We start from the raw sequence: 24,927 nt of genomic DNA, 5'->3' as shown, positions 1-24,927 counted from the left end.
GTTGTCCTCAATTCCACATAACTTAACGTGAATATTATTACTTAAATGATCATCAACTAATTGAATAACTTCAGCTCCTCAAATCTCCCAAAGGTAAAAACTTACCTATATTCTATTCAATGTTCCCCAAGTTCTAAACCTCGAGAATCATCATTCAACTTATCACTTCTAATATTACAACTTAAGCATCCAGCCATTTTCCTTTAAAGAGGGTACAATCCTTATCCTCTAATTCCACAAAACTGGTTAAAATTAAGTTGGATCCTACAATCATGAGGAACATACCTATCACTTCAACCTATAAACCACAAGTGAATTTACACCACATGTAACAACTCAAGCTTATAACTTCCAAGGTCATTACTTATCATACTAAGTATCTTCATGTGATACATCAAGACTTTGGATATAGATTCTCTTTTTTCCAATAGAAGATCGCAGCCTAACCCAATCAATCATAACTTAGTTTTCAAAATCATAACTTACTTTCTATAAATCATATCTTGGCCAATTCATCTAGTTCCACCAATAATCAAAACTCATCCATCTCATTCGAAGACCTTTGCGGATAACATCCAAACATCCAAAAGATCAGTACTCACCATCAGAGCTTAAAATTTAAACTTAATACCTCTAAAATACATCAATCTTGATGCAAAATAACCAATACTAGCATCCTTGATTCCTCTGCCAAAGTGTCAACTACAGTTGCCAAATAGCCTTGGTAACCCTCATCTAACATCCGAGTAACCTTAGGTGACGAAATCAAAGGGATCGATAGTCCTCCTCGATTCCCGTCAAACTCAAATCCAACGCTTCCTATAGGCTCAAACTGAATCGTCTTACGATAACAATTTACTGTGGCTCATTGCTTGGTGAGCCAATCCATCCCAATAATCGCACCGAGGTCAAATATCGTCCAAACAATTAAATCTATGTTGTCTTTACGACCACCAACAGATAACTTACAACTAGCACAACCCACTGCGGACACTACGCTATCCTTTAAAGGGGCAGAAATACTATAGACCACTCTCAGTAATTTCGGATTTAACCCCACTAAGTCCACAAATTGCTTAGCCACAACAAAGGCGTAGATCCAGGATCAAACAAAGCGTAAGCAGCATGGTTGTGTAACGAGACTATACCTATAATTATGGTAGGCGAGTCTTCCGCCTCCTTCCTCGCGACAGCATAGACCCTTCCTTATATTTGGGGTCGGATCAACAGGTTTGGTGAGACATTCCTAGCAGGTTGTCCTACCTGCTGCACTGGTCCATGCGCTCCTGCGGCTTGTTATGGACAGTCTCTTACATGGTGGCCGTGCTAGCTACATCTTAAGCGAGCTCCCGTCTTCCCTAAGCACGGGGCTGATCCACGGCTTCTATGATAAAAGCGGCACACACCATTTGAATTGAATGTCAATTTCCTCATACTACCTTTCTCGTTAGGAGGGCTGGGAAACCTATTCCCTGTCATCAATTTCTTCCCAATCCAATGATTATCCTTGTTTGGCACAAACCATGATCTAGACGAGGCTGCCCTCTCAGCCAGGTTCCTTTCAATTAACTGTGCCCTCTCATACAACTCATCATAATCCTTCAAATTCTGGGGCACCAGTGGGTCTTAATATCGGGCTTTAACTCATCCCTAAACCTCCTTGCTTCCCAATTCCAAAAACGAATTAGGAACCATAAACAATCCGTTGAAAAACAAGAAATCTAATAACCAAGCACAGGCACATAATGTTTTCCTAACTTACTATCCCAAAACCCATCGCACCTTATCACTCCAGGTCTCGACCGAACTTGGATCAAGCTGACCTTGCTCTGATACCAATTCGGATGAGGTTGTCACGCCCCGAACCCTACGGACACGCAACATCCCGCTATGGTCATTATGATGCGACGTCCCAGGACTCGTCGCCGACCCTTTTCTTTTTATCTTTGAATTACGCAAGCGGAAACGATCACAAACACAACAAACCCCAGACAATAATCGAATCAGGGATAGCAGAGGAAAACCAGCCATAATAAAAGCTATTTTTAATATTCACTTGACTAACCCCTGGGAACATACTTGCAAGCCCACTTCGGGCGCTACCACAAAAAGCCAGCAAAAGACAAAGGTTAGGGTTAATCTACTCCACCAACAAGTCGAACTCCAAAAACCAGCTTCCGAACACCCTGAACTAATTGGGTGCATCAACGTGCTAACGGCCTGAAAAGTGGTTAACAACAACAAATGAGACGAAAGTCTCAATAAGTTAACGACCTAAGCCCCGCTTAGGAGGCTAACTCGCACGGGGTCCCTAACCGGGCAATACAAGATCAACAACACATCATTAAACAATCACAGGCATCCTTACCTCGCCTTGGGACACTCGTTGATGAAATGCATATGTCGCAAACTCGAAGCATCTAGATCAATTACTCATGCATCAATGCATCACAAGCGGGCGTGTCCCGATTATAAGATAGAATCCACTTGAGCACGTCCCATACCATGCCTAGCAGTTTCTACCACATAATCAGGCACTATGCATCACACGTATTCCAGTTATTACGCCCCCTCGGGGCCACCACACATCAAGCGATACGCAGCAAGATGGCGGTCTACCGGTAAAAACCGGGCTCCGTCCCGCCCCGTCGGGCACGGCTACGTCAAACGATCTACAGTAAGACGGCATTCCAATACGGCAACATCAAACGATCTACAGTAAGATGGTATCCCGTAAGGAGCATCGAGTCCGGCCTCGGGCCGCGACAAGGCATCCGGGATCGGCACTCCGGATAATCCCCGGGCATCCGATAAATCGAGCATCGTCAAGCGATACACAAAAGACGGTTCCAACGTGTGACCACACGAGCACACAAGCATTCCGGCCAATTATTATCTTCTCAATTAGCCCATGCATACATGAATCGTGCTCTCCTCAATGTCATGCAATAATACCAAGTGGCCACACATGCAAGCAGTCAATCAATTCTCACAAGCTTCGATATCAAACACGAATATCAACCACCAAGCATCACTAACATTACTTGGCATAACAGAATAAAATAATTTAATTCCAAAAGTCTCATAAATTTTCCACAGAAACTTTCGATCAAACAATTTGCCATAAAATCAATTTAATACGACAATTCGCGGCAAAATCGCCAACATTCAAGCTAGAAATCATAATTTGAAATTATAAATTTTCCGAAATAACAATAAATTAAATTCGGAATTAATTAATTAATAATATCCGAAAATAATTTAATTTTCCAAAATGTCAAAATATTTCCTCGAATTGAAATCATTCAAATCATTTCCTAAATACGCCAACTTATACGGCGAAAACCAACATTGGTATCACAATTTGACGCTAGAAATTTTCCGAAAATAATAACATTTAATTTTCGGGAATTAATTATTTAATAATAAAATAATAATATTTAATTCGGAATTAATTTATTAACTAATAAAATAATATTTAAATTCCGAAAATAATAACATTTCATATAATAATCAATAACAATAAACTAATCAATAACTTATACCCTAAACACAATTAATTAACCACTAACCCACAATTAACACAAACTAAACATAAATTAAACTACCCTAAGCAAGTTTAACGCCCTAAACACGAGATTAGGGGTTAACTTACTCGGCTAACGCCGGCGATGACGCGAGGACGACGGCAGCGACGAGGGCGGTCCACGGTGATTCCGGTTTGGGCTCGGCGGCCGGCGGACGGACGACGAACGGCGACAAACGAGCACGGCAAAGGAAGCGGCTGCTGTGGGTGGCTGTCCGGTGCGGCTTGGAGGCTGAGTCGAGCGAGAAATGGAGGTTGGCGGTGTTGGTCTCAGCAGGGGACAGCGCGGCAGCAGCGAGGCAGACGTGGGCGGACCGGCGGGAGGCGAGCTCCGCTGGCGACAGATCCCGCGACAGGTGGCCGAGGGGTGGCTGGGACAGTCTTGCACGGCCCGGGGGAGAGGAGCCGAGGTAACGACGGCTCGGCAGCGAGAAGGCGGCGCGTGGCGGAGCTAGTCCGACGAAGGCCGGGCCGGCGAGGCGCGGCAACAAGCGAAGCCGAGCGGAAGAAGAGGACCGCGAAGGAGAAGAAGAAGAGAAGAAAAGAAAAGAAGAAGAAGAAAAAGAAAAAGAAGAAAGGAGAAATGATGGGGGCTGGTGGGAGTAGGTGGTGGTGTCAGACGCATGGGGAGACCGGCGTGGAAAAGGGAAGAGAGAGAGAGAGAGAAAGTCAAATCGCAATAATCGCGATCCAATGGCCACGATTCGAATCCAAAAACGATCTAACGGTCCCCGAAAATTCCTAATTAATAATTTAGGATTTGGCCAAAGGGTATTAATAAAAACACACCGCAAGAGAGGTCTACCAGCCCAAATCCGCACCCGGTCAAAAACTCACTTTCCACATATCCCGTGCAATATCGAGGTGGGCCATAATAATATCGACACCGTTCAATTAAATTCGTCCCGTAACTCCGAGAAATTCAACACCAAAGTTTGGGCTCTAAATAACGGCCAAATTCGATCAAGTGCGATTCTAGCGAAATCTCAATTTTAAAATCAATAACCGGGAGTGATCAGTTCCCGGGCGAGATTTTACTATAAGCACACTGACGAATTACACGTTTTATAAATCCCAAAAATGGGTCGAAATTCGGAATATCACACACATAATCTAGGTTACGAGATTCGGGCAGCGAAGTTCGGATGCGGATGCGAGATGCGAAGCGAAGTTATTCGGATGCGAGCGCGGGCAGCGGAATTTCTTCGGACGCAGAATTCAGAACGAAACACAACAGCTAGTGATCTGGCATGGATTTCACAGAAGGAATGTTCTGATTGTCTCAATCTCAATCAAATTGATTGACAATCAAACATCACGACAAGAATGCATTACAACGGACAAAGCTCTACTTATGAAAACCAAGATTCTGATTGTATGGGCGACCAGAATCAGCAGGATTCAGAATCTGTCATCCAACGGCTACTCAATCCTTATTATACAAATCTGTCCAAAGTGAAGATTGGAAGATGATCCTCTGAAAGCTGTCCAATGGCTAGTAGAGGAGTATTTAAGGAGATCAACGAGCAGCAGAAGGTACACATAATCAAGAATCAACAAGTCCAAAGTCTGAGCATACTCCAATCATTTCTCTTGTCGTTCTGAGCAAAACATTAAGATCTTGAGGGACACTTTATAAGAGTGATTGTGTGAGATAGAGAGTCCTATTATACACAAGAGTGTTAACAATCAGAAGTTGTAATTCCTCTTGATTACATAGTGAAATTCAGCCGGTAGGCTGTAAGTGTGGGAGAGTGGACGTAGGCTTGCTATAAGCCGAACCACTATAAACTTGTGTGCAGATTCTCTATCCATTATCTCTTACTTTACATTCTGCACATCAAGAGCACCGTCTATATAATCTGTCTTGAATCTGAATTTTATTCAGAATCTTCTGTGATTTATTTTGTTTCCGCATAAATTATTAAAAATTGGTTAAGATCACCTATTCACCCCTCTCTAGGTGATCCTTGCTAGCTACATCAGATACAACGTGCAGTAAGGTAGTCACCACCTATTACCCTTTCGTGAATCATGTTGATGTATCAAAAGTTACCTTACCGTTCCTTTTGTTGGACGTATAGATGTGTTTCAAAGGTCTATGAACAAGATGGGCACGTTCAACGACTCGCTCAATAAGGATGTGAAGGGGCTTCTTGGTCTTTATGAAGCTTCTTTTCATGGATTGGAAGGTGAAACCATACTTGATGAAGCTAGGAACTTTGCTTCCAAGCATCTAAAGGATCTAAACCTCGACGAAGTTCCCGCTATATTAGCGAGCCACATGAGTCATGCATTAGATATGCCGATCCACTGGAGGCCAAACAGGTTGGAGGCTCGGTGGTTCATGGACATGTACGAGAAACAGGGTGATATGATCCCCTCTTTACTACGATTGGCTAAAATTGACTTCAATTTAGTGCAATCAGTCCACAAGAAGGAAGTTAGCAATATGGCAAGGTATGCGTAAGCACTCTACATATAGTTGATAGATGCATTTGACGTGAGGATACAAATTCATGCAAATACCAAACATATAGGAGCGCATTCAGATCGACTTAGTCGTTGTATGGCAAATTTTTCAGGTGGTGGGTTGAACTTGGCGCGAACAAGATGACCTTCTTTAGAGACAGGCTAGTGGAACGCTATTTTTGGTGCTGCGCACTGGTTTTCGAACCTCAATATTCAGCTTACAGGGAAATGACGACGAAGCTCCTTTGTATGGTGACACTTATTGATGACGTTTATGATGTATATGGGACTCTGGAAGAACTTGAACTCTTAACAGATTTCATTGTCAGGTTAGTATAATATGATTACCATCATCATTTTCTTTTGTAACTATTATTGCCAAGAGAAATGGTAGGCGATTAATTAGTCTTTGAATGACGCGAGGGATAAAACAAATCCTAAAAATTATATGATATAAATTCTCCGATGTATTTTGAACATATCACTTTTTAAAGTAGCTTTTTTTTCCCTCTAATTAATTGATTGGTTTGGGCAAATAAAGTAATAGTAAGCACTTAACCTTCATTGTTATCACTAAAAACGTATCGAGTGATGATAAAATTTACAAAATGTTGAAATGGTGATATCTTATTTAGGTGGGACATCACAGACATCGATAAGCTTCCTCCAACAATAAGGGATAGTTTCATGGCCTTGTACAATACAACCAACGAAATTGGGTATTGGACGATGAGAGAGCTAGGGATCAACACCATTCCTTACATGCGAAAAGTGGTAATCTCGATTTGCTAAATCTTTCGCCTAATAATTTCTAGCCCGTGGAGGGCAACTCGCTTTTCTACTTCTAACTTTCGTAATGAAACTCACTTTTCGAATTTTAATCCTACAGTGGGCGGATGAATGCAAGGCCTACATAAAGGAGGTCAATTGGTACAACAAGGGGATTAAACCGACACTGAAGGAGTACATGGACAATGCGGTGGATTCAATCGGAGGGCTCATTATGCTGTTGGGCAGCTATTTCCTAACCACGGAAAAATTGACCGAAGAGGGACTTGATTACGTGTCGAAAATCCCGAGTGTCATGCATTGTTCTGCCAAGATCCTTCGACTCAACAATGATCTCAGTACCTCATCGGTAACTTACTTTTTCGTTTATCCTTCTTGTAATTAATCGCTTATGAAGAGAAAGTACGACATCGATGTGTTCAGAATGACGTGCTATTCTTGAGACTTATGTTTGTAAAACATCAATGTCGTCCATGCACAGTATGAATTGGCACGAGGAGACAACTTCAAGGTGCTCGAAAGCTACATAAATGAAACCGGCGCTTCGGAAGAGGCCACGCGGGAACACGTGTGGCATTTGGTGCACGAGACCTGGACTACCCATTTTCTGGGTTCACGCCTTTTCTCGGCGCTTGTTTGAACTTGGCACGAGCTTACCAGTATGGACACGGACACGGCCTTCCCGATAACGAAACCAAGGACCATCTTGTGACGGCTTTATTCGAACCCGTGCCCCTTGATTAGGGATGCATTACTACAAAGGTGCCGCTGTTGGAGAGAGCCTATAATCTTACGTGTTATTATTAGCTTTCGGGGTGGCTCCGGAAGCTGTAAGACATTGAAACTGTTGTAATTGAAGTCTATTGATGTTCGTTGTACGAGCTCCATAAAATTCGCCGGAGAAGCACGTGCTATTCCGTGCTTTGTGTTGTGGCTGATATACGTAATTGATAATAATATTTGTTGTGATTATCTTCATTATTATGCTAAATATGTCGAATATTTTATATTGGAGAAAAAATTGGAAAGAAAATGAATATATAGCGACAAAGAAAACCGGTCAGCTTTGACCAACGACGAAACAATGCAATTTGAAACGGTGGGATCGAGTTTCAGTCAAAACGGTGCCGCAATGTCCAGAACAGCGCGAGGCTATTTCGTACTCGTTGGACTACGACGGTTGAAGTTGCAGCTCGTCCACTAAACCATCAAAAAGGTTGAAATGTTGATAATTATGAACAATAGTGCTATATTTCTATATCGTCCTTTGGTTTAAGTTAATAATCGAAAAACACTTTGATATACACCTGAACCACGATGCTCGTGCCCGAATCTCTAACACCCGAGCTCGGGTCCATTGAGGTCAGGCTCAAGTCCACAGCGCCTGGGCCCAAGACCTAACGCCCAAACCCAGATACATGACCCCGGTGCTAGTGTCCGGGTCCCTAGCACCTAGGCCCTCATCCATGGAGGCCGCGCCCGGGCCGGTGTCCATCGAGGTCACACCCGGGCTCAAGTCCATCAAGGCTGGGCTTGGGTCCCCGACGCCCCATTCCCGTGTCCATTGAGTATGGGTCCGGGACCTCAGTGCCCACGCCTGGGACCCCGGCACTCGGACTTGAGACGACATCCCGACCCAAGTCCCTAGTCTTGGGCCCAGGTCAATTCCATCTAGGCTAAGTTTTGGATGCCGGCGCCTGCCCAAGTCAATCAAAGCTAGGCTTGAGACCCCAGTGCCCACAACCAAGTCCATCGAGGCTGGACCCTTGTCCATTGAGGTTGAGACCAGGACCACAGTCCCCAAGCCCAAGCCCCCAACTCTTGTGCTCGGGTCCAATGAGGCCAGGATCAAGACCTTAGAGCCCGGGTTTATCAAGGCTAGGCTCGAGTCCTGGCACCTGAGTCGAAGTTCATCGAGGTCGGACTCGAAACCCAACTGCTCATAGCCGGTTCTTCAGCTGCCTATGTGCAAGTCACTAGCACCCGATAATGTGTGTCTATTTAGAAAATCAAATCAAATTTTCCTTACCAAACAATGAAAAATATTTTCCAGTTCATTTTCAGGTTTCAGCGAAATACCAAAAAATATTGTCGTTTTCCATAAATGTCACATTTTCCGAGAAATAAACGAAGTCTTAATATATCATCAATCATGTAGGCCTTATATGTCATATGTTATTCATTTAGCAAACATTCATATAATAAAAATACAAAAAAAATATTACATTGCATTTAGGATAATATATTGCACCACCTAAGTTTCCTATAGAATTACATATTTTAGGAAATCATGTAGTAATTAGGAAATTACCTGATTAGATTGAGATTTAATATAAATTATTTCCTAATTAAATTTAGGTCATCATATTTTTTAGGCAGTTTTCTATTTTAGCTTTTAAAGAAAATCTACAAAATATAGCATGCATATCTCATATAGAAATAGTTTTATAATTCCTATGTCATATATTACATATTATTTAGTAATCATATACTGTAGGGCCATGTCATGTAAATTAATTATTGCATCTCATGCATTGCATATAATTTAATTTTAATTAAAATGAAAAAAAAATCTCACCTAATTAAATAATAGGGTTAATTCGTAGTTAATCCTAACTCGTGTCATTAAGATAGCATGTAGGTTACATTTAAGTCATTGATATAGCTTGCACGTCATTTAGAATTTCATTCTAATTCATTAATGCATGTTATTATAATTTAAATTAAATCATGCTCGTTGTGAAAGAAAAATCCAAAAATAACTAATTGGCATTGCATTTAGGAATCATGTTTAGGTCATGCATTATTGTTTGGTTTTCAGTTAACATCTTGCTGAATGCTTGGTGTACTGGACGATAATAAAGTCTCGCTTTTGCTTTGATACGAATGTATCAGGGTTGTTTGTCTTTTTCTAGCAATTTATTTATCGCATTGATTTGTTGAGTTTTACATTCATAATTGTGCACCCGCATAAAAACCTCTCACATGTTGTGGTGTAAGATTAAAATTGACCAAGACTACTTATAAGATTATTATCGCGACCTAAAATTTCTCAGGCTAATGGATTATTAAGACTAAGCCTAACTCGGGCCCTCCCAAGCTCTACCAATTCGCGACTTAGGGTTTAAGTTTTTAATATGCAAAAGTTTTCATACTTGGAATCGCCACTAATCTATTTGTGGTAGGTCGATTAGAAACCTAAATAAAACATAGAAAGATATGTTTTATTCCTACGAACCAGAGATTCTAAGCTCGGGGACTTGGTTACGCTAGATCTAGTCTAACGCCCTTTCGGTACCTTTTCTTTTCAAAAATATTTATGCAGGCAGTCTGGATCTATTTTATTACCTAATCACTAACATGTGAGGTGTTCATGCGGGTGCGCAAACCACCAATTTAACACCCAAGAAAACAGTAAATAAATTGCAAGATTGGGAGAACGACGTACCTTAAAACAACGCAAGCGTCTGCATTAGTAGTAGAAAATCACACAGACAATTCTAATATGATTTCTAATTAACAAAGCAAGGCACTCAAAGTGTTCTTTAGGGTTTGCGCTTTATTAAAATACAAACTAACCTATATGCAATGACGTGCAAAAAATGACATGCAATTAATGCAACCTAGCATGCGAACTATATGTCATGCGACGACGTGACCTAATTCTAATGACGGACAAATGATTTATTTTTGGTATTTTTTTCAATGAAATTCGGAATTAAAAATACTCAAATCAACATGCATTCTATCCTAAAGAAAATGATTTGATCTATCCTAAAGTGATTCTTTTTTTTGGGATTTTTATTAAAATTCGAAATCTAAATATCCTAAATAATCCACAAAGATTAAAACAATTTCTAATTTAAACCAGGAAATATGCTACTCTAAATCCCAATTTAAATCAAATAATTACCTTACTCTCTTGGATATATTTAGGATTCTTTAAGCATGCAAAATTTCTAATTTAAATCTAACTAACAAATTTTTGGATTTTCTTTATTTAAAAAAAAAGCAATCAAACAAAGATAACAATCACATTCAAACGATCCACGCAATCTGCAATATTCTTCTTATCAAATTCGAATTAGGAAAGAGAATCGAACTAACGGTCATATCTATAGGGTTATAGATATCGACGGAAAGCTGATTGCTCGAATTTGGAAAGCAGATAAAATCGATTATCACATACAAGTAGTTATGGATGAGATAACAATTTCCGTATCACCGCATATCGTACCTTATGGATAAGGTCGGATAGTCGTCCAGATACGTTGCCAAATTAGGAATAATTCCTAATTTTGAGTGTTTTAGAATATTGCAGATAGAGCAAACAATATCCTAAGATATCTAAATATCCACACAATATTCTAACATCCGAAAATTAAGAAACCAAATATTCTGAAAATATTGAATAACATCCTTACCTAATTTCGAGATATTTCCAAATTTGGACTCGCGGATCGGGATTACGGATCGGGACGAGCGGCGAGGGGACGGACTGCACGGGATCGGCGGTGACCAGGCTTGGCGTCGAGCTTGCGGTGGGTCACAATTGGCTCATCGGCGTCGAAGTGAGGTAACAAAGCAACAACTCACTGGTCAACACCTTGGGATTCTCTATTCACTGATGAAACTCTCTGTTTTACTTTGGCCATGCAACCCAACACCTTAGCTCACGGTTTTCACTTGCACCTCTCTTGGTTGGATGCCTTTTCTTTGACCACCGAATGACTCTAAGCTGGGATGGACTTACTGGGAGCGACTCAAAACCTGCAATAAAGACAGCGAAAAGGGTAGTCACTGGGGTCTCGCCTGCGTCGATGCGGCGTGGCAGCTGGCTTGCGGACTGGGCACGACGAGGCCTCGCCGGACGAGACGTTGGAGCCGATTTGCTGGACGTTTGCTGGGTTGCTGAGATTTTTCTTTTTTTGGAAGGAACTGGACACTGAGCAGTGGCTAGTGTCGGGACTGCTCTGCAAAATCGAGATCTCGCTTGAAAGTGCTCACTGGAAGTGTCGGCCCTGTTGTGAAGGTGCCGAGGTTGCAACGAGTCGTTGGGTGCATCGGATGCAGCTGGTCTTCGGCGTAGGCAGGTAGCGCCAAGACAAAGAAAGCAGGCATCGCGGTAGTCGTGCAGGTGCTCCGTTGGGCTTCGTCGGCGCCGGTGAGTTGCAAATCGAAGCTCCAAGCGGGAACGCCAAAGGAAGAAGATGACACTCTCCCTTTTCTCACTTTTCTGTATTATCCTCTGCTTTTTTTTCTTTTGGCTTCTCTGTGAGTGCAGAACGTGGAGACCTTTTGCTCTCCACCTTGACCCTCGTGAGTTGAGCCTCCTGCGGAAAGAACAGAAATAATCTCTCTCTCTGCGATTTTTCTTTCTCGCTTTCCTGTGGCCGTGTGTTCTACTATATGGCCCTCCTTGCTCTCAAAAATTGTGTTCTCTGAAAATTATGAGAGTCCTTTGATTATGACTTATATCGCAACCCTAGGTTAATTAACTGGGCTTCATAATCCTAATGGACTTAGACTTAGGCTTTATCATTTAATTTTATTTTAATTTCAAATGGGCTAAATTAATTCAGGCTGATTTAAGCTCAAATTAAAACAACCAAAGCCTTTTAGACTTGTGAATTTCGGCCCCCAATCCCTTGAGTGAGCCGAGTGCTCGAGCTCAGTTTACGCGATGAATTTTCAGCTTTCTGGCCACCGCCGGTCCGATACGGAATGTAACTAACCTATATGAACTTAAACTATATGCTATGCAATTTTAATATTTTTGTTTAGGGGTTAAAATTTAATCCCTAATTTTCTATGCAAATTATTATTAAATAGTCGGTCGAAATTTAGGTGTCAACAATTATTTTTGAAATAAAGAGAAAATGTACCTAATTGCAAGAGCATCTCTAATCGATCTGTAATAGATTATTGGCGACTCCAAATTGAATTGATTTGTATGTTTCATTAATTAAATCACAAACTCAAAGTTGCGATTAGTATGGGCTTGGAAGAGTCCATACTAAGTATTTGCTTAACAATCCAATAATTTTTCTTTGGTGTTTCAACTCTAGGAAGGTCATGACAACCTTCCTACAAAATTGCAAGAGCTCGTTGCATGTGAAGAGCATTTGTTTGTGCCCTTCTTTTAATTCTTGATTTTGGACCCAACGACCATATCTAACGTTCATGATTGTTATATCTCTTTTTTTTTTCTTTTTTTTACTCCAATCTTCCATTTTGCTTATTTAATTAAACACCCCAGCAAGAAATTTCATATCAGTCCATTTAACGATATGAAATTTAAACATTACTATAGTTTCATTCAAGTATATTTTAATTTATGATCTTTATAAAAATATAACTTCATTTAGAGTTATATTAGGTTTAGTTCATATTCCTTCCATTTTAATATAAGTGTTTTCATAAGAATATTTAATAACTATAATAATTAATTTATAGATTTCCCATACTTATATTAATCTAAATCATGTTCCTGATTTTTTAGATAGATAAGATTTTTAATTTGTTGTGTTTCACGTTTCTTAATTAAATTTTGTTAAATCTGTAAATTAGTAAATTAAAATAACAGGAACATCAACCTGGTACAACACTAATGAGAATCAAAAAGGATAGCCAAAATTTTTGTCAATATAGGAATTGGATTGAAATGAAAAGATATTCTAGAATTCAGGCTATAGCGTAACTATGAAAAATTTTGACTTTTTCATGAAAAATTGAGGGACTAGATTGAACTAATTGACAGCTCGGGGAGAAAACAGAATATTTAGGAAATGACTATATTGAACAAATAAAAAATTCAAAGATGATCTTGCACCTTGGGACAAAGTTTATGGACTATTTGTTTCATTATCCCAAAGAAAAACCATGTTTTAAACTGTTTCCCCGCAATCGGCCAAAATTTGATTCTCGCGCATAGGTCCGAACCCAAAATGAAACAGTCCTACCTGAACCCGATTCAAAAGTTTTTGGAATCTATAACCGACTCGATTCTATTCTCCCCAGAATTGGACCAATTGATATTTGACTGGGCCTCACAAAACTATTAGGAGCTCGTCCAATTAAGGACTAATTGCGCAGGCCTATAAGCACCGAGACTTTTTTTAGCCGATTTTTGTTGAAAAAGAAACAAGCAACAGCATTCACTCACAAAACACTAGTCGCGACCTTCGGAAAAGCACACAACTATAAGTATAACTCTCGAACATTTTCCGAAAAATGGTTGATTATATTGTTTAGAAAAATTAATCAACGAAAAATATTTTCATTATCGATAACAATCTATACCTAACTATTTTAGTAGGCGATGAAATTTTTTTCCATTCATTTAGTTTTGTAAGCGATACAAGCAATTATTTTTTGGAAAATATTTTCCAAATCATTCGTTTTCTGCGAAACGAGCGCACCCTAAGTGTCAGAATTTTTCAATTGATCTCTTAAAGTCAAGCGATATTTGAAAGCGTGAGAGTCCATTATGTGAACGAAAATGCATGGCTCGACAAAGCAAAATTTTCTTTTCTTTTTTCTCAAGGGCCTAGCAAATATCCCGCATTCCTCCAAAAAAGGAGGGAAGAAAGTACTTAGGAATTTAGGTCGCACATGGGAGTCGTGGACAAGAGAGATTATGAAGCATCTCTTTAGGGGACGAGGAATTTAGGTTGTCCTCGCGTTCCCAATGGGGCCTAACTCCATGCCAAATCCTCCACTTTCGAATGTTGTCTTTATGCGCAACCTCTCAAACTCCCAAGCAAGCATCCAAAGCAATCATGAATTAAAAGTAGTGTGATGACAATTTGTCGAAGGAGTCCAAAAACAAAACGGAAAAAAGGTTCGAGACTGAAAAGTTATATATATAATCTTATAAATCTGAAAAAGGTTTGCAATTATAGGAGAGTTTTTTTTCATTATCAGGCCGATACTGAGTTTTTCTAAGAATTATCTGGATATTGATAGATGTATACATAGAAGATTGTCGTGTACAAAGGATGTGCAATTACTCTTGAGAGCAATTTCTATAATATAAAATTTGGTTTTCATAATTTAATAATTTATTCATTAACTTTATTGGGTATTATTGTCCTTTTAATAGTCATCGGATGATTCTTTCGATCCCTTGCTTTTTGCAAATTCACGTCTAATCTTCTTTAAAGTCTAAATTGAGTTGATATGAAGAGAGACATGATGGAGTTCCTGTTCCTTTGATGTTTTGTAAAGATTTGACACATCTTTCCCTCTCGCGTAGTTTTTAAAGCTTCCCGTGACACACGATTTGTCGAAGGAGGCCAAAAAAAACGGAAAAAGGTTCGAGACTCAAAAGTTATATTTATATATATAAATATATATATATAAAATCTTATAAATCTGAAAAAGGTTTGCAATTATAGGAGAGTTTTTTTCATTATTAGATCGATACTAAGTTTTTCTAAGAATTATCTGAATATTGATAGATGTATACATAGAAGGTTGTCGTGTACAAAGGATGTGCAATTACTCTCGAGAGCAATTTCTATAATATAAAATTTGGTTTTCATAATTTAGTAATTTATTCATTAACTTAATTGGGTATTATTGTCCTTTTAAGAGTCACCGGATGATTCTTTCAATCCCTTTCTTTTTGCAAATTCACGTCTAATCTTCTTTAAGGTCTGAATTGAGTTGATATGAAGAGAGATATGATGGAGTTCCTGTTTCTTTGATGTTTTGTAAAGATGTGACGCATCTTTCCTCTCACATAGTCCTTAAAGCTTCCCGTGAGACACGATTTGTCGAAGGAGTCCAAAAAAAAATGGAAAAAGGTTCGAGACTCAAAAGTTATATATATATATATAATCTTATAAATCTGAAAAAGTTTTGCAATCATAGGAGAGTTTTTTTTCATTATTAGGCCGATACTGAGTTTTTCTAAGAATTATCTGAATATTGATAGATGTATACATAAAAGGTTGTCGTGTACAAAGGATGTGCAATTACTCTCGAGAGCAATTTCTATAATATAAAATTTGGTTTTCATAATTTAGTAATTTATTCATTAACTTAATTGGGTATTATTGTCCTTTTAAGAGTCACCGGATGATTCTTTCGATCCCTTGCTTTTTGCAAATTTACATCTAATCTTCTTTAAGGTCTGAATTGAGTTGATATGAAGAGAGATATGATGGAGTTCCTGTTCTTTTGATGTTTTGTAAAGATGCGACACATCTTTCCCTCTCGCGTAGTCCTTAAAGCTTCCTGTGACACACGATTTGTCGAAGGAGTAAAAAAAAAATGGAAAAAGGTTCGAGACTCAAAAGTTATATATATATTCTTATAAATCTGAAAAAGGTTTGCAATTATAGGAGAGTTTTTTTCATTATTAGGCCGATACTGAGTTTTTCTAAGAATTATCTGAATATTGATAGATGTATACATAGAAGGTTGTCGTGTACAAAGGATGTGCAATTACTCTCGAGAGCAATTTCTATAATATAAAATTTGGCTTTCATAATTTAGTAATTTATTCATTAACTTTATTGGGTATTATTTAAAGAAAGTAAAAGAAGCTTTGAATTTTTTTAAATTTTCCTTGTTCTTCTGTTGACGTACAAAATACGTTTAAATAGATACATAGTTATATGATGAGGGCAAAATTGATTCCTTAAATCAAGGAAAGTATCCTCAAATTGAGGAAAGAATTTAAATTCAAATCGAGGAAATTATCCTAAAAGATTTTAGGATGATATGAGATTATCCTAAAAGATTTTAGGATGATATGTTATCATCCCCCCTCAAGCTGAGCACGGTTGGCTGAAGGTGAAGCTTGCTCTGCAAAAATCTGATGCGATTAGAACTTAGACCTTTTGTGAACAAATCTGCAATTTGATCTTTGCTAGAGATGAACTGAAGAGTGAGAATCTTACACCCAACTAGTTCCCGGACATAATGAAAATCGATAGGGACATGTTTCGTTCTTGAATGGAAAACTGGATTGTAGGCGAGAGAGATTGCTGAAACGTTATCACACCAGATGGTGAGTGGCGTAAGGAGTGGGCAATGCAATTCATGTAACAAGGAACATAGCCAAACTAACTCAGCTGCAGTGTGAGCTAGACACCGGTACTCAGCTTCAGATGAAGAACGTGCCACCGTGGCCTGTTTCTTTGCACTCCAGGAAATGGGGTTAGAATCGAAGAAAACACAAAACCCACCAGTAGAGTGTCGATCAATGGGGCAACCTGCCCAGTCGGTGTCGCAATAAGCAGTAAACTGGTGTTGGCCTGGACGAAAGTGAAGATTGTGAGTGATTGTGCCTTTCAAATAACGCAAAATTTGTTTGACCGCCACAAGACGATCCTCGGTGGGAGACTTTAGGAATTGGCAAACTTGATTGACGGCAAAGGAAATGTCAGGACGCATCAAAGTAACATACTACAGTTCTCCAACAAGACTCCGATAAAGAGTGGGATCCGATAATGGAGGGCCATCATTGTAGCCAAGTTTTTGAGACACAGCATGCGTTGGGACTGGTTTACATCCGTCCATATTTGCATGCTTTAGAACATCCATAATATACTTTGACTGATTAAGTTGTAGGCCTTCCGAATTACATGTTATTTGAACACCAAGAAAATGAGAAAGAGGTCCGAGATCCTTCATACGGAAATGATGGCCAAGATGTGAGATCAATTGCTGCAACGCTGAAGTATCATTGCCAGTGAGTATGATATCATCAACGTACAAGAGGAGATATACGGTTATATGCCCTTGGTGGAAGATGAATAATGATGGATCGGAGTTGGAGACGGTGAATCCAAAATCATGAAGTTTTGAATTAAACTTTTCATACCAGGTTCGAGGGGCTTGACGGAGGCCATAAATGGATTTTTTCATGCGTCAGACATGATTAGGTTTGCCCGGATCAACACAGCCCGGAGGCTGGGACATGAACACTGTTTCTTGCAAATCACCATGTAAAAATGCACATTCGACATCCAATTGTCAAAGTGGCCAATTGTGAGAGATTGCAAGAGATAAAATAATTTGAATGGTGGTAGGTTTCACCACAGGACTGAAGGTATCGATAAAGTCAACACCCGGTTGATGGAAACCTTTAGCAACAAGGCGAGCCTTGTAGCGACTAATAGAGCCATCCGGATTTCGTTTAACTCGAAACACCCATTTGCAGCCCACTACGTTCATAGAAGGATCATAAGGGACCAAACACCATGTTTGTTGCTATTGAAGAGAGGTAAATTCTTAATCCATGGCATGACGCCATTAAGGTTCCTTAACCGCTTGGGAGTAACATGTTGGTTTGGAGATATGGTTGGTAGTAAATGCAATCGGAAGTGGGCGAAGGGTATGGGAAAAGGCCTTTCGTTTGGTAATGCCAAACTTAGATCTTGTTTGCATTGGGTGAGTGGAAGAAGAAGGGACAGGTTGATTATCAATAGGTGGAGGAAGGGAGTGGCTAGAGGTCTGCACGATATGTTCAGTAGTTGATGAAGAAGATACCGGGGAGGTGTTGTTGGATTTGAGAACGACTTGTGAAGTGGTGGAGGGATCACAATGAGCATGCTCGGTTTGAATGACTCCAAAAAAATCGAGACTATAAGGTGGAAGATGTGAAGAACGAGTGTGAGTGATATGGGAGTGAGAAAACTTAATTTCATCAAAGACCACATGACGAGAAATATATACTCGACCAGATAAGAGATCCAAACAACGATAACCTTTATGATTGGGGCTATAGCCTATAAAACAGCAAGGGGTTGATCGAAGTTCCAATTTGTTAGCCTTGTAAGGTCGGAGCTATAGGAAGCAAAGAGAACCAAATGTTCGTAAGTGTGAATAATCTAGAGGGGTGTGAAATAAAGCTTGATATGGAGAACAAGTGTGATGTTGAAGTATGGGCATGCGGTTAATCAAATAAATAGCTGTGGTGAAGGCTTCCAACCAAAATTTAGAAGGCATATGAGCATGGGCCATCATAGCTAAGCCAGTTTCGATGATGTGATGGTGTTTGCGTTCCACAACACCATTTTGTTCTGGTGTGTGAGGGCAAGAATATTCATGTGTAATGCCATATGATTGAAGAAAATTGTGGAAGGCATTACTTGTGAATTTGCCACCACCGTCCGAGCGAAATATGGTGATGGTGTGACGCAAAAGATTTTCAACTTGCTGTTTAAAACTAACAAAGATGTCATAAAAGTGAGATTTTAATCTCATAGGAAATAACCATGAATATTTGGAAAAATCATCGACAAAGAGAACATAATAGGAATAATTAGAACAAGATAATGTGGGAGCAGGGCCCCAAACATCACAATGTAATAATTCTAGAGGACGTCTAGAGGTAGAATAAGACTTGAAAAAAGGAAGCTTGTGACTCTTTGCCCGCTGACATGAAGAGCAAATGCGAGATCCCGATTTATTGGAAATAGAAGCGACTGAGAAAATCGCCCGTTGAATGTCATTAGAGGGATGGCCGAGACGAGCATGCCATTGGTTCGAGGTGATGGAGGAATTGTAATGAGCTTTTGGGGTGGTGGAGGATGGTGGAGTGTGAAGTGGGTACAAGCCGTTCTCAACTGGCCCTTGATATAGTATCCTCCCCGTGACCTTATCCTTAATACAAAAACTAGAGGCATCGAAGTTAAAGAGACAATTGTTATCTTTGGAAAACTGATAAACAGAGAGTAAATTGTGTAAAGCTGTGAGACAATGAAATATAGATTTAAGGTGAAGAGGTGATGAAGAGGATGAAAGGGTAGTGGAACCAACATGTGCAATGGGCATACCGTGGCCATTACCTATCTTAACAGTGTCATTACCATCATAAGCAGTTGAAATTTGGAGATTTTCGAGTTCCGGGGTGAGATGATGGATGGCTCCGGTGTCAGTGTACCAAGTGTTCGGTGGGGTCGAGGCAGTGGCAGCCATTGCTGCAAGTTTTTCTGGTGGATGGCGGCCTTGATAGGTATAGTCCATTCGGTGATAATAGTCGATGGCAATATGACTCATACGATTGCAGATCTGACATTGTGAATGAACACCCAAAATTTGAGATTTGTTGGCTTTGGGGTGATGGTCGTTGTTGCATCGATCCAGAGGAGGTGGAGGACTGCTGGCGTGGAGGAAATGTTCCATGAGATGGTGCATGGCCACGGCCCTGAGAGAATTGACGAGAGTTGTTGGGCCTGAAAGGTTTGGAAGCCATCAATGCAGTAGACTGAGCTGAAACCGCAGGCGGTGTATCGTTAGTCAAAGAGAGATCCTCACAGATTAACAGGGTATGAAGTTCTTCAAAAGATAGGATCGATGTCCTAGCACGAATACAAACCGAGGAACAGAATTGTCGATATGATGGTGGTAGCCCATCGAGGATGTGAATAAACAAATCATCCTCGCTTGAGAGAGCCACAGGCTGCCAGCTAGTCAGAAATGACCTTAAATTGCTGGAGATAATCAGCCATAGATTGAGTGCCCTTCTTGAGTCGAGTAAGCAACCGTTTGAGGGACATCACATAGGCAGGTGCTGTAGAGGCATATTTATTATTGAGCAGATCCCATGCTTGCTTGGGAGAAGTAAGTTCGATGATATATGGAAGAGCAGAGTCGCTTAATGTGGCATTGATCCACGATAATAGCAGCTAGTCTTTTTCAAACCAAGTTGGATATGTGGGATCATCAGATGAAGGTGGAGAAACAGAGCCATCAACATGATACATCAGGCGATGACCATGCAAAATAGGCATGAACAAGGATTTCCTAAGGAGATAATTGGAGGCATTCAGTTTGATTGGGACAAGGCTAGAAATGTTTGAAATCACAATAGGTGGGGATTGAACTAGGGTACTGATAGCGCTAGTAGCTTCAGAATTGTTGGAGGCAGCCACGAGGAAGAAGAAGCAGGATCACAAATAATACTATTATGTAGAATGCTCTGATACCATAAAGAAAGTAAAAGAAGCTTTGAATTTTTTTAGATTTTCCTTGTTCTTCTATTGATATACAGAATACGTTTAAATAGATACATAGTTACATGATGAGGGCAAAATTGATTCCTTAAATCAAGGAAAGTATCCTCAAATTGAGGAAAGAATTTTAAATTCAAATCGAGGAAATTATCCTAAAAGATTTTAGGATGATATGAGATTATCCTAAAAGATTTTAGGATGATATGTTATCATTATTGTCCTTTTAAGAGTCATCGGATGATTCTTTTGATCCCTTTCTTTTTGCAAATTTACGTCTAATCTTCTTTAAGGTCTTAATTGAGTTGATATGAAGAGAGATATGATGGAGTTCCTGTTCCTTTGATGTTTTGTAAAGATGTGACGCATCTTTCCCTCTCACGTAGTCCTCAAAGCTTCCCGTGACACACGATTTGTCGAAGGAGTCCAAAAAAAAACAGAAAAAGGTTCGAGACTCAAAAGTATTATATATATATATATATAAATCTGAAAAAGGTTTGCAATTATAGGAGAGTTTTTTTCATTATTAGGCCGATACTGAGTTTTTCTAAGAATTATCTTAATATTGATAGATGTATACGTAGAAGGTTGTCATGTACAAAGGATGTGCAATTACTGTCGAGAGTAATTTCTCTAATATAAAATTTGGTTTTCATAATTTAGTAATTTACTCATTAACTTTATTGGGTATTATTGTCCTTTTAAGAGTCATCGGATGATTCTTTCGATCCCTTTCTTTTTGCAAATTTACGTCTAATCTTCTTTAAGGTCTGAATTGAGTTGATATGAAGAGAGATATGATGGAGTTCCTGTTTCTTTGATGTTTTGTAAAGATGCGACGCATCTTTCCCTCTCGCGTAGTCCTTTAAGCTTCCCGTGACGCACGATTTGTTGAAAGAGTCCAAAAAAAAAACGGAAAAAGGTTCTAGACTCAAAAGTTATATATGTGTGTGTGTGTGTGTGTGTATTCTTATAAATCTGAAAAAGGTTTGCAATTATAGGAGAGGTTTTTTCATTATTAGGCTGATACTAAGTTTTTCTAAGAATTATCTAAATATTGATAGATGTATACATAGAAGGTTGTCGTGTACAAAGGATGTGCAATTACTGTCTAGAGCAATTTCTATAATATAAAATTTGGTTTTCATAATTTAGTAATTTATTCATTAACTTTATTGGGTATTATTGTCCTTTTAAGAGTCGCCGGATGATTCTTTCGATCCCTTTCTTTTTGCAAACTCATGTCTAATCTTCTTTAAGGTCTAAATTGAGTTGCTATGAAGAGAGATATGATGGAGTTCCTGTTCCTTTGATGTTTTGTAAAGATGCGACACATCTTTCCCTCTCGCGTAGTCCTTAAAGCTTCTCGTGACCTGGAAACTTTCCAAGGAAAAGTATGCAAACCATTTCAATTATGTTGGGAAAGAAGGAGATGAAAATCATAGAGAAGAAGGCAGGAATCACATTTGATTCAATCACTAAAATTAAACCTATCAAGTTTTTCGTGGAAATTGAATGTTTAATAATAACCGTGGATATGAAGAGAAATGATTAATGAACCTGCTCCTTCCACGTCTTTTAAAGATGCAACACATCTTTTCCTCTCGTGTGGTCCTTAAAGCTTTCCGTGACACGGAAACTTTCCAAGGAAAAATATGCAAACCATTTCAATTGTGTTGAGAACAAAGGACATGAAAATGATTGAGAAGAAGGCAGGCACCACAGTTGATTCAATCACTAAAATTAACCGATCAAGTTCTTAGTGGATATTGAATGTTCAATAATAATCATGGATGCCAAAATGTACTTGAATATCTGTTACGTTTATTGTGTGGTCTTAGAATCACACTATTAGCAATAACGTAAATTTTTTTATAGAGTATTTGATCATTTATTTGTTGTTCTTGATTATTGTCGGGTTGAACTATAATACTAGGAACAACTTTAGAAGTTTTAGGTATAGGAACTTTCACCCTAACATCTTGAATGCAAACATCACGCATTCTTTCACTCCCACTGATGTCAACATCTTCGACGAACCTAGCATTTCCAGATTCAACAATTCTTGTACTATGATTATGACAGTAAAATCTATACCCTTTAGATTTCTCTACATAACCAATGAAGTAACCACTGGTTGTTCTTAAATCCAATTTCTTTTCATGTGGATTGTAAATTCTTACTTCTGTTGGACAACCCCAAACATGCAGGTGTCGTAAACTAGGTTTCCTTCCCATCCACAGTTCAAAGGGAGTCTTTAGAACTACCTTACTAGGAACCCTGTTTAATAAATATATAGAAGTCTTTAATGCATACATCCACAATGATAAGGGTAGATATGAATAACTCATCACACTCCTAACCATTTCCATTAAAGTACGATTATGCCTTTCTGTTACACTATTTTGTTGTGATGTACCTGGCATCATGTATTGAGCAAAAATACCATGTCTTTCAAGGAATTTAGCAAATGGACCCAGATATTTTCCGATTCATCATACTTTCCATAATATTCACCACCTCTATCCGACCTTACTAGTTTCAATTTTTTTTATCTAATTGCCTCTTGACTTCTTTAATATATACTTCAAGTGCATTCACTGATTGAGATTTATCATGCAATAGATAAATATAACCATAACATGAAAAATCATCAATAAAGATGACAAAATAACATTCTCCACCAAAAGATGGAACATCAAAAGGACTACATATATCAGTGTGTATAATTTGAAGAAGCTTTGTGCTTCTTGTGACACCTTTCTTAGTGTGTTTTGTTTGTTTACCTTTAATATAATCAATACACACTCCAAGATCAGTAAGATCCAAATTCGGAAGAATTCCATTCTTCACTAATCTTTACATTCTTTCTTTGGATACATGACCCAAACATTTATGCCACAAGTAAGCAGAATTCTCATCAACTAAACTGCGTTTAGTGCCAACATTATGATGCAAGGTCATTAAAGTTTCAACAAAAGCATTATCAAGTTTAAACTTGTAGAGACCATCACATAAATTTTCAGTTCCAATAGAATTATTATTCTTATATAAACTGAAAGATCCACAACCAAACTTAAAAGAGAATCCCGCTACATCAAGTTTTGGCAAAGAAACTAAATTGCGGGAAAATGTAGGTACATAAAGGGTTTGAAACAAATCCAAATAATGCCCATTATCAAAGATCAAACGATAAGTGCCAATGCCTTCAACTGGAGCTTTGTTTCCATTAACCGTGAACACATAATTCTCATTTGGCTTTATGGTTTGGATCGAAAGAAATCCCTACAACATATTTGAAACATGAGTGGTGGCACTAGAATTAGTCCACCAAGTATTATGAGGAACTTCGATAAAGTTTGATTCAAAACATACTAAAGCACAAGGCTTACCTTTCTTTTCAAACCAAGCTTTACGCTTCAGGTAATCATTCTTGAATTGTCCAATTTTATTACAAAAGTGACATTTGATAATATTGCGTTCCGTCTTGTGGATTTGAGCTTAGAAGAGTCATTCATGTTGTGTAAACATTTCTTCTTGCTCCTTCCACCTATCCTTTTGGAATTCTTTTCAACTTCTTAATGACTTAAGAGATGAACATAATGAGTCTTTTGATTCTTTATCCTTGTTTCCTCTTGAACAAGCATACTGGCCAATTTATTTACATTCCACTTGTCATTTATGGTGTTGTAATTTACTTGAAATGGCCCATATTGTTCATGAGGCAATGAATTAAGTATGAACTATACTAAAAAGTACTCATCCACGTTCATTCATATAGTCCTTAATTTTGCCGCTAAGTTTGTCATCTCAAGTACATGTTCATGCATGGTACGTGAACATCATATTTCATGATGGTCAAAGTACTCATCAATGTACCAGCAAGTGACTTATCAACAGTTGTGGGAAGAGTGGTCTTTAAGTTGTTCGCAACTGTTATCCGCATAAATATTAAGCTTAATCTGTTCGATCTTTCCCAAGCTTTATAGAAAGACTTTTCATTATCGATGCTCTCATTAGTAATAGCAGCCGGTTCCTCAACTTGAACTACTAAATCAAGATCCAGGACACTTGGGTGAAATTGGACTTGTTCACTCCAAGTTGGGAAAC

General features: G+C 38.9%; 1 protein-coding gene across 1 annotated transcript in view; it reads left to right on the top strand.

Annotated features, from left to right (window-relative positions):
• LOC115665878 ((+)-alpha-terpineol synthase-like) overlaps window positions 1–7,487 on the top strand; it is a 50,329-nt gene extending 42,842 nt beyond the window's left edge. Inside the window, exons 3-7 of the mRNA XM_056302457.1 lie at window positions 5,671–6,046; window positions 6,172–6,387; window positions 6,694–6,832; window positions 6,948–7,196; window positions 7,329–7,487. Coding sequence (XP_056158432.1) covers window positions 5,671–6,046; window positions 6,172–6,387; window positions 6,694–6,832; window positions 6,948–7,196; window positions 7,329–7,487 — 1,139 coding nt within the window. The remainder of the gene's footprint in view (window positions 1–5,670; window positions 6,047–6,171; window positions 6,388–6,693; window positions 6,833–6,947; window positions 7,197–7,328) is intronic.
• The last annotated feature ends 17,440 nt before the right edge of the window (window positions 7,488–24,927 follow it).

This window comes from Syzygium oleosum, unplaced genomic scaffold (genome assembly GCF_021117445.2).
Source record: "Syzygium oleosum isolate NSW1041296 unplaced genomic scaffold, Sole_v2.1 Sole_v2.23, whole genome shotgun sequence".
Taxonomy (NCBI): Eukaryota; Viridiplantae; Streptophyta; class Magnoliopsida; order Myrtales; family Myrtaceae; genus Syzygium; species Syzygium oleosum.
This window is presented reverse-complemented; position numbering and strand designations above follow the sequence as displayed.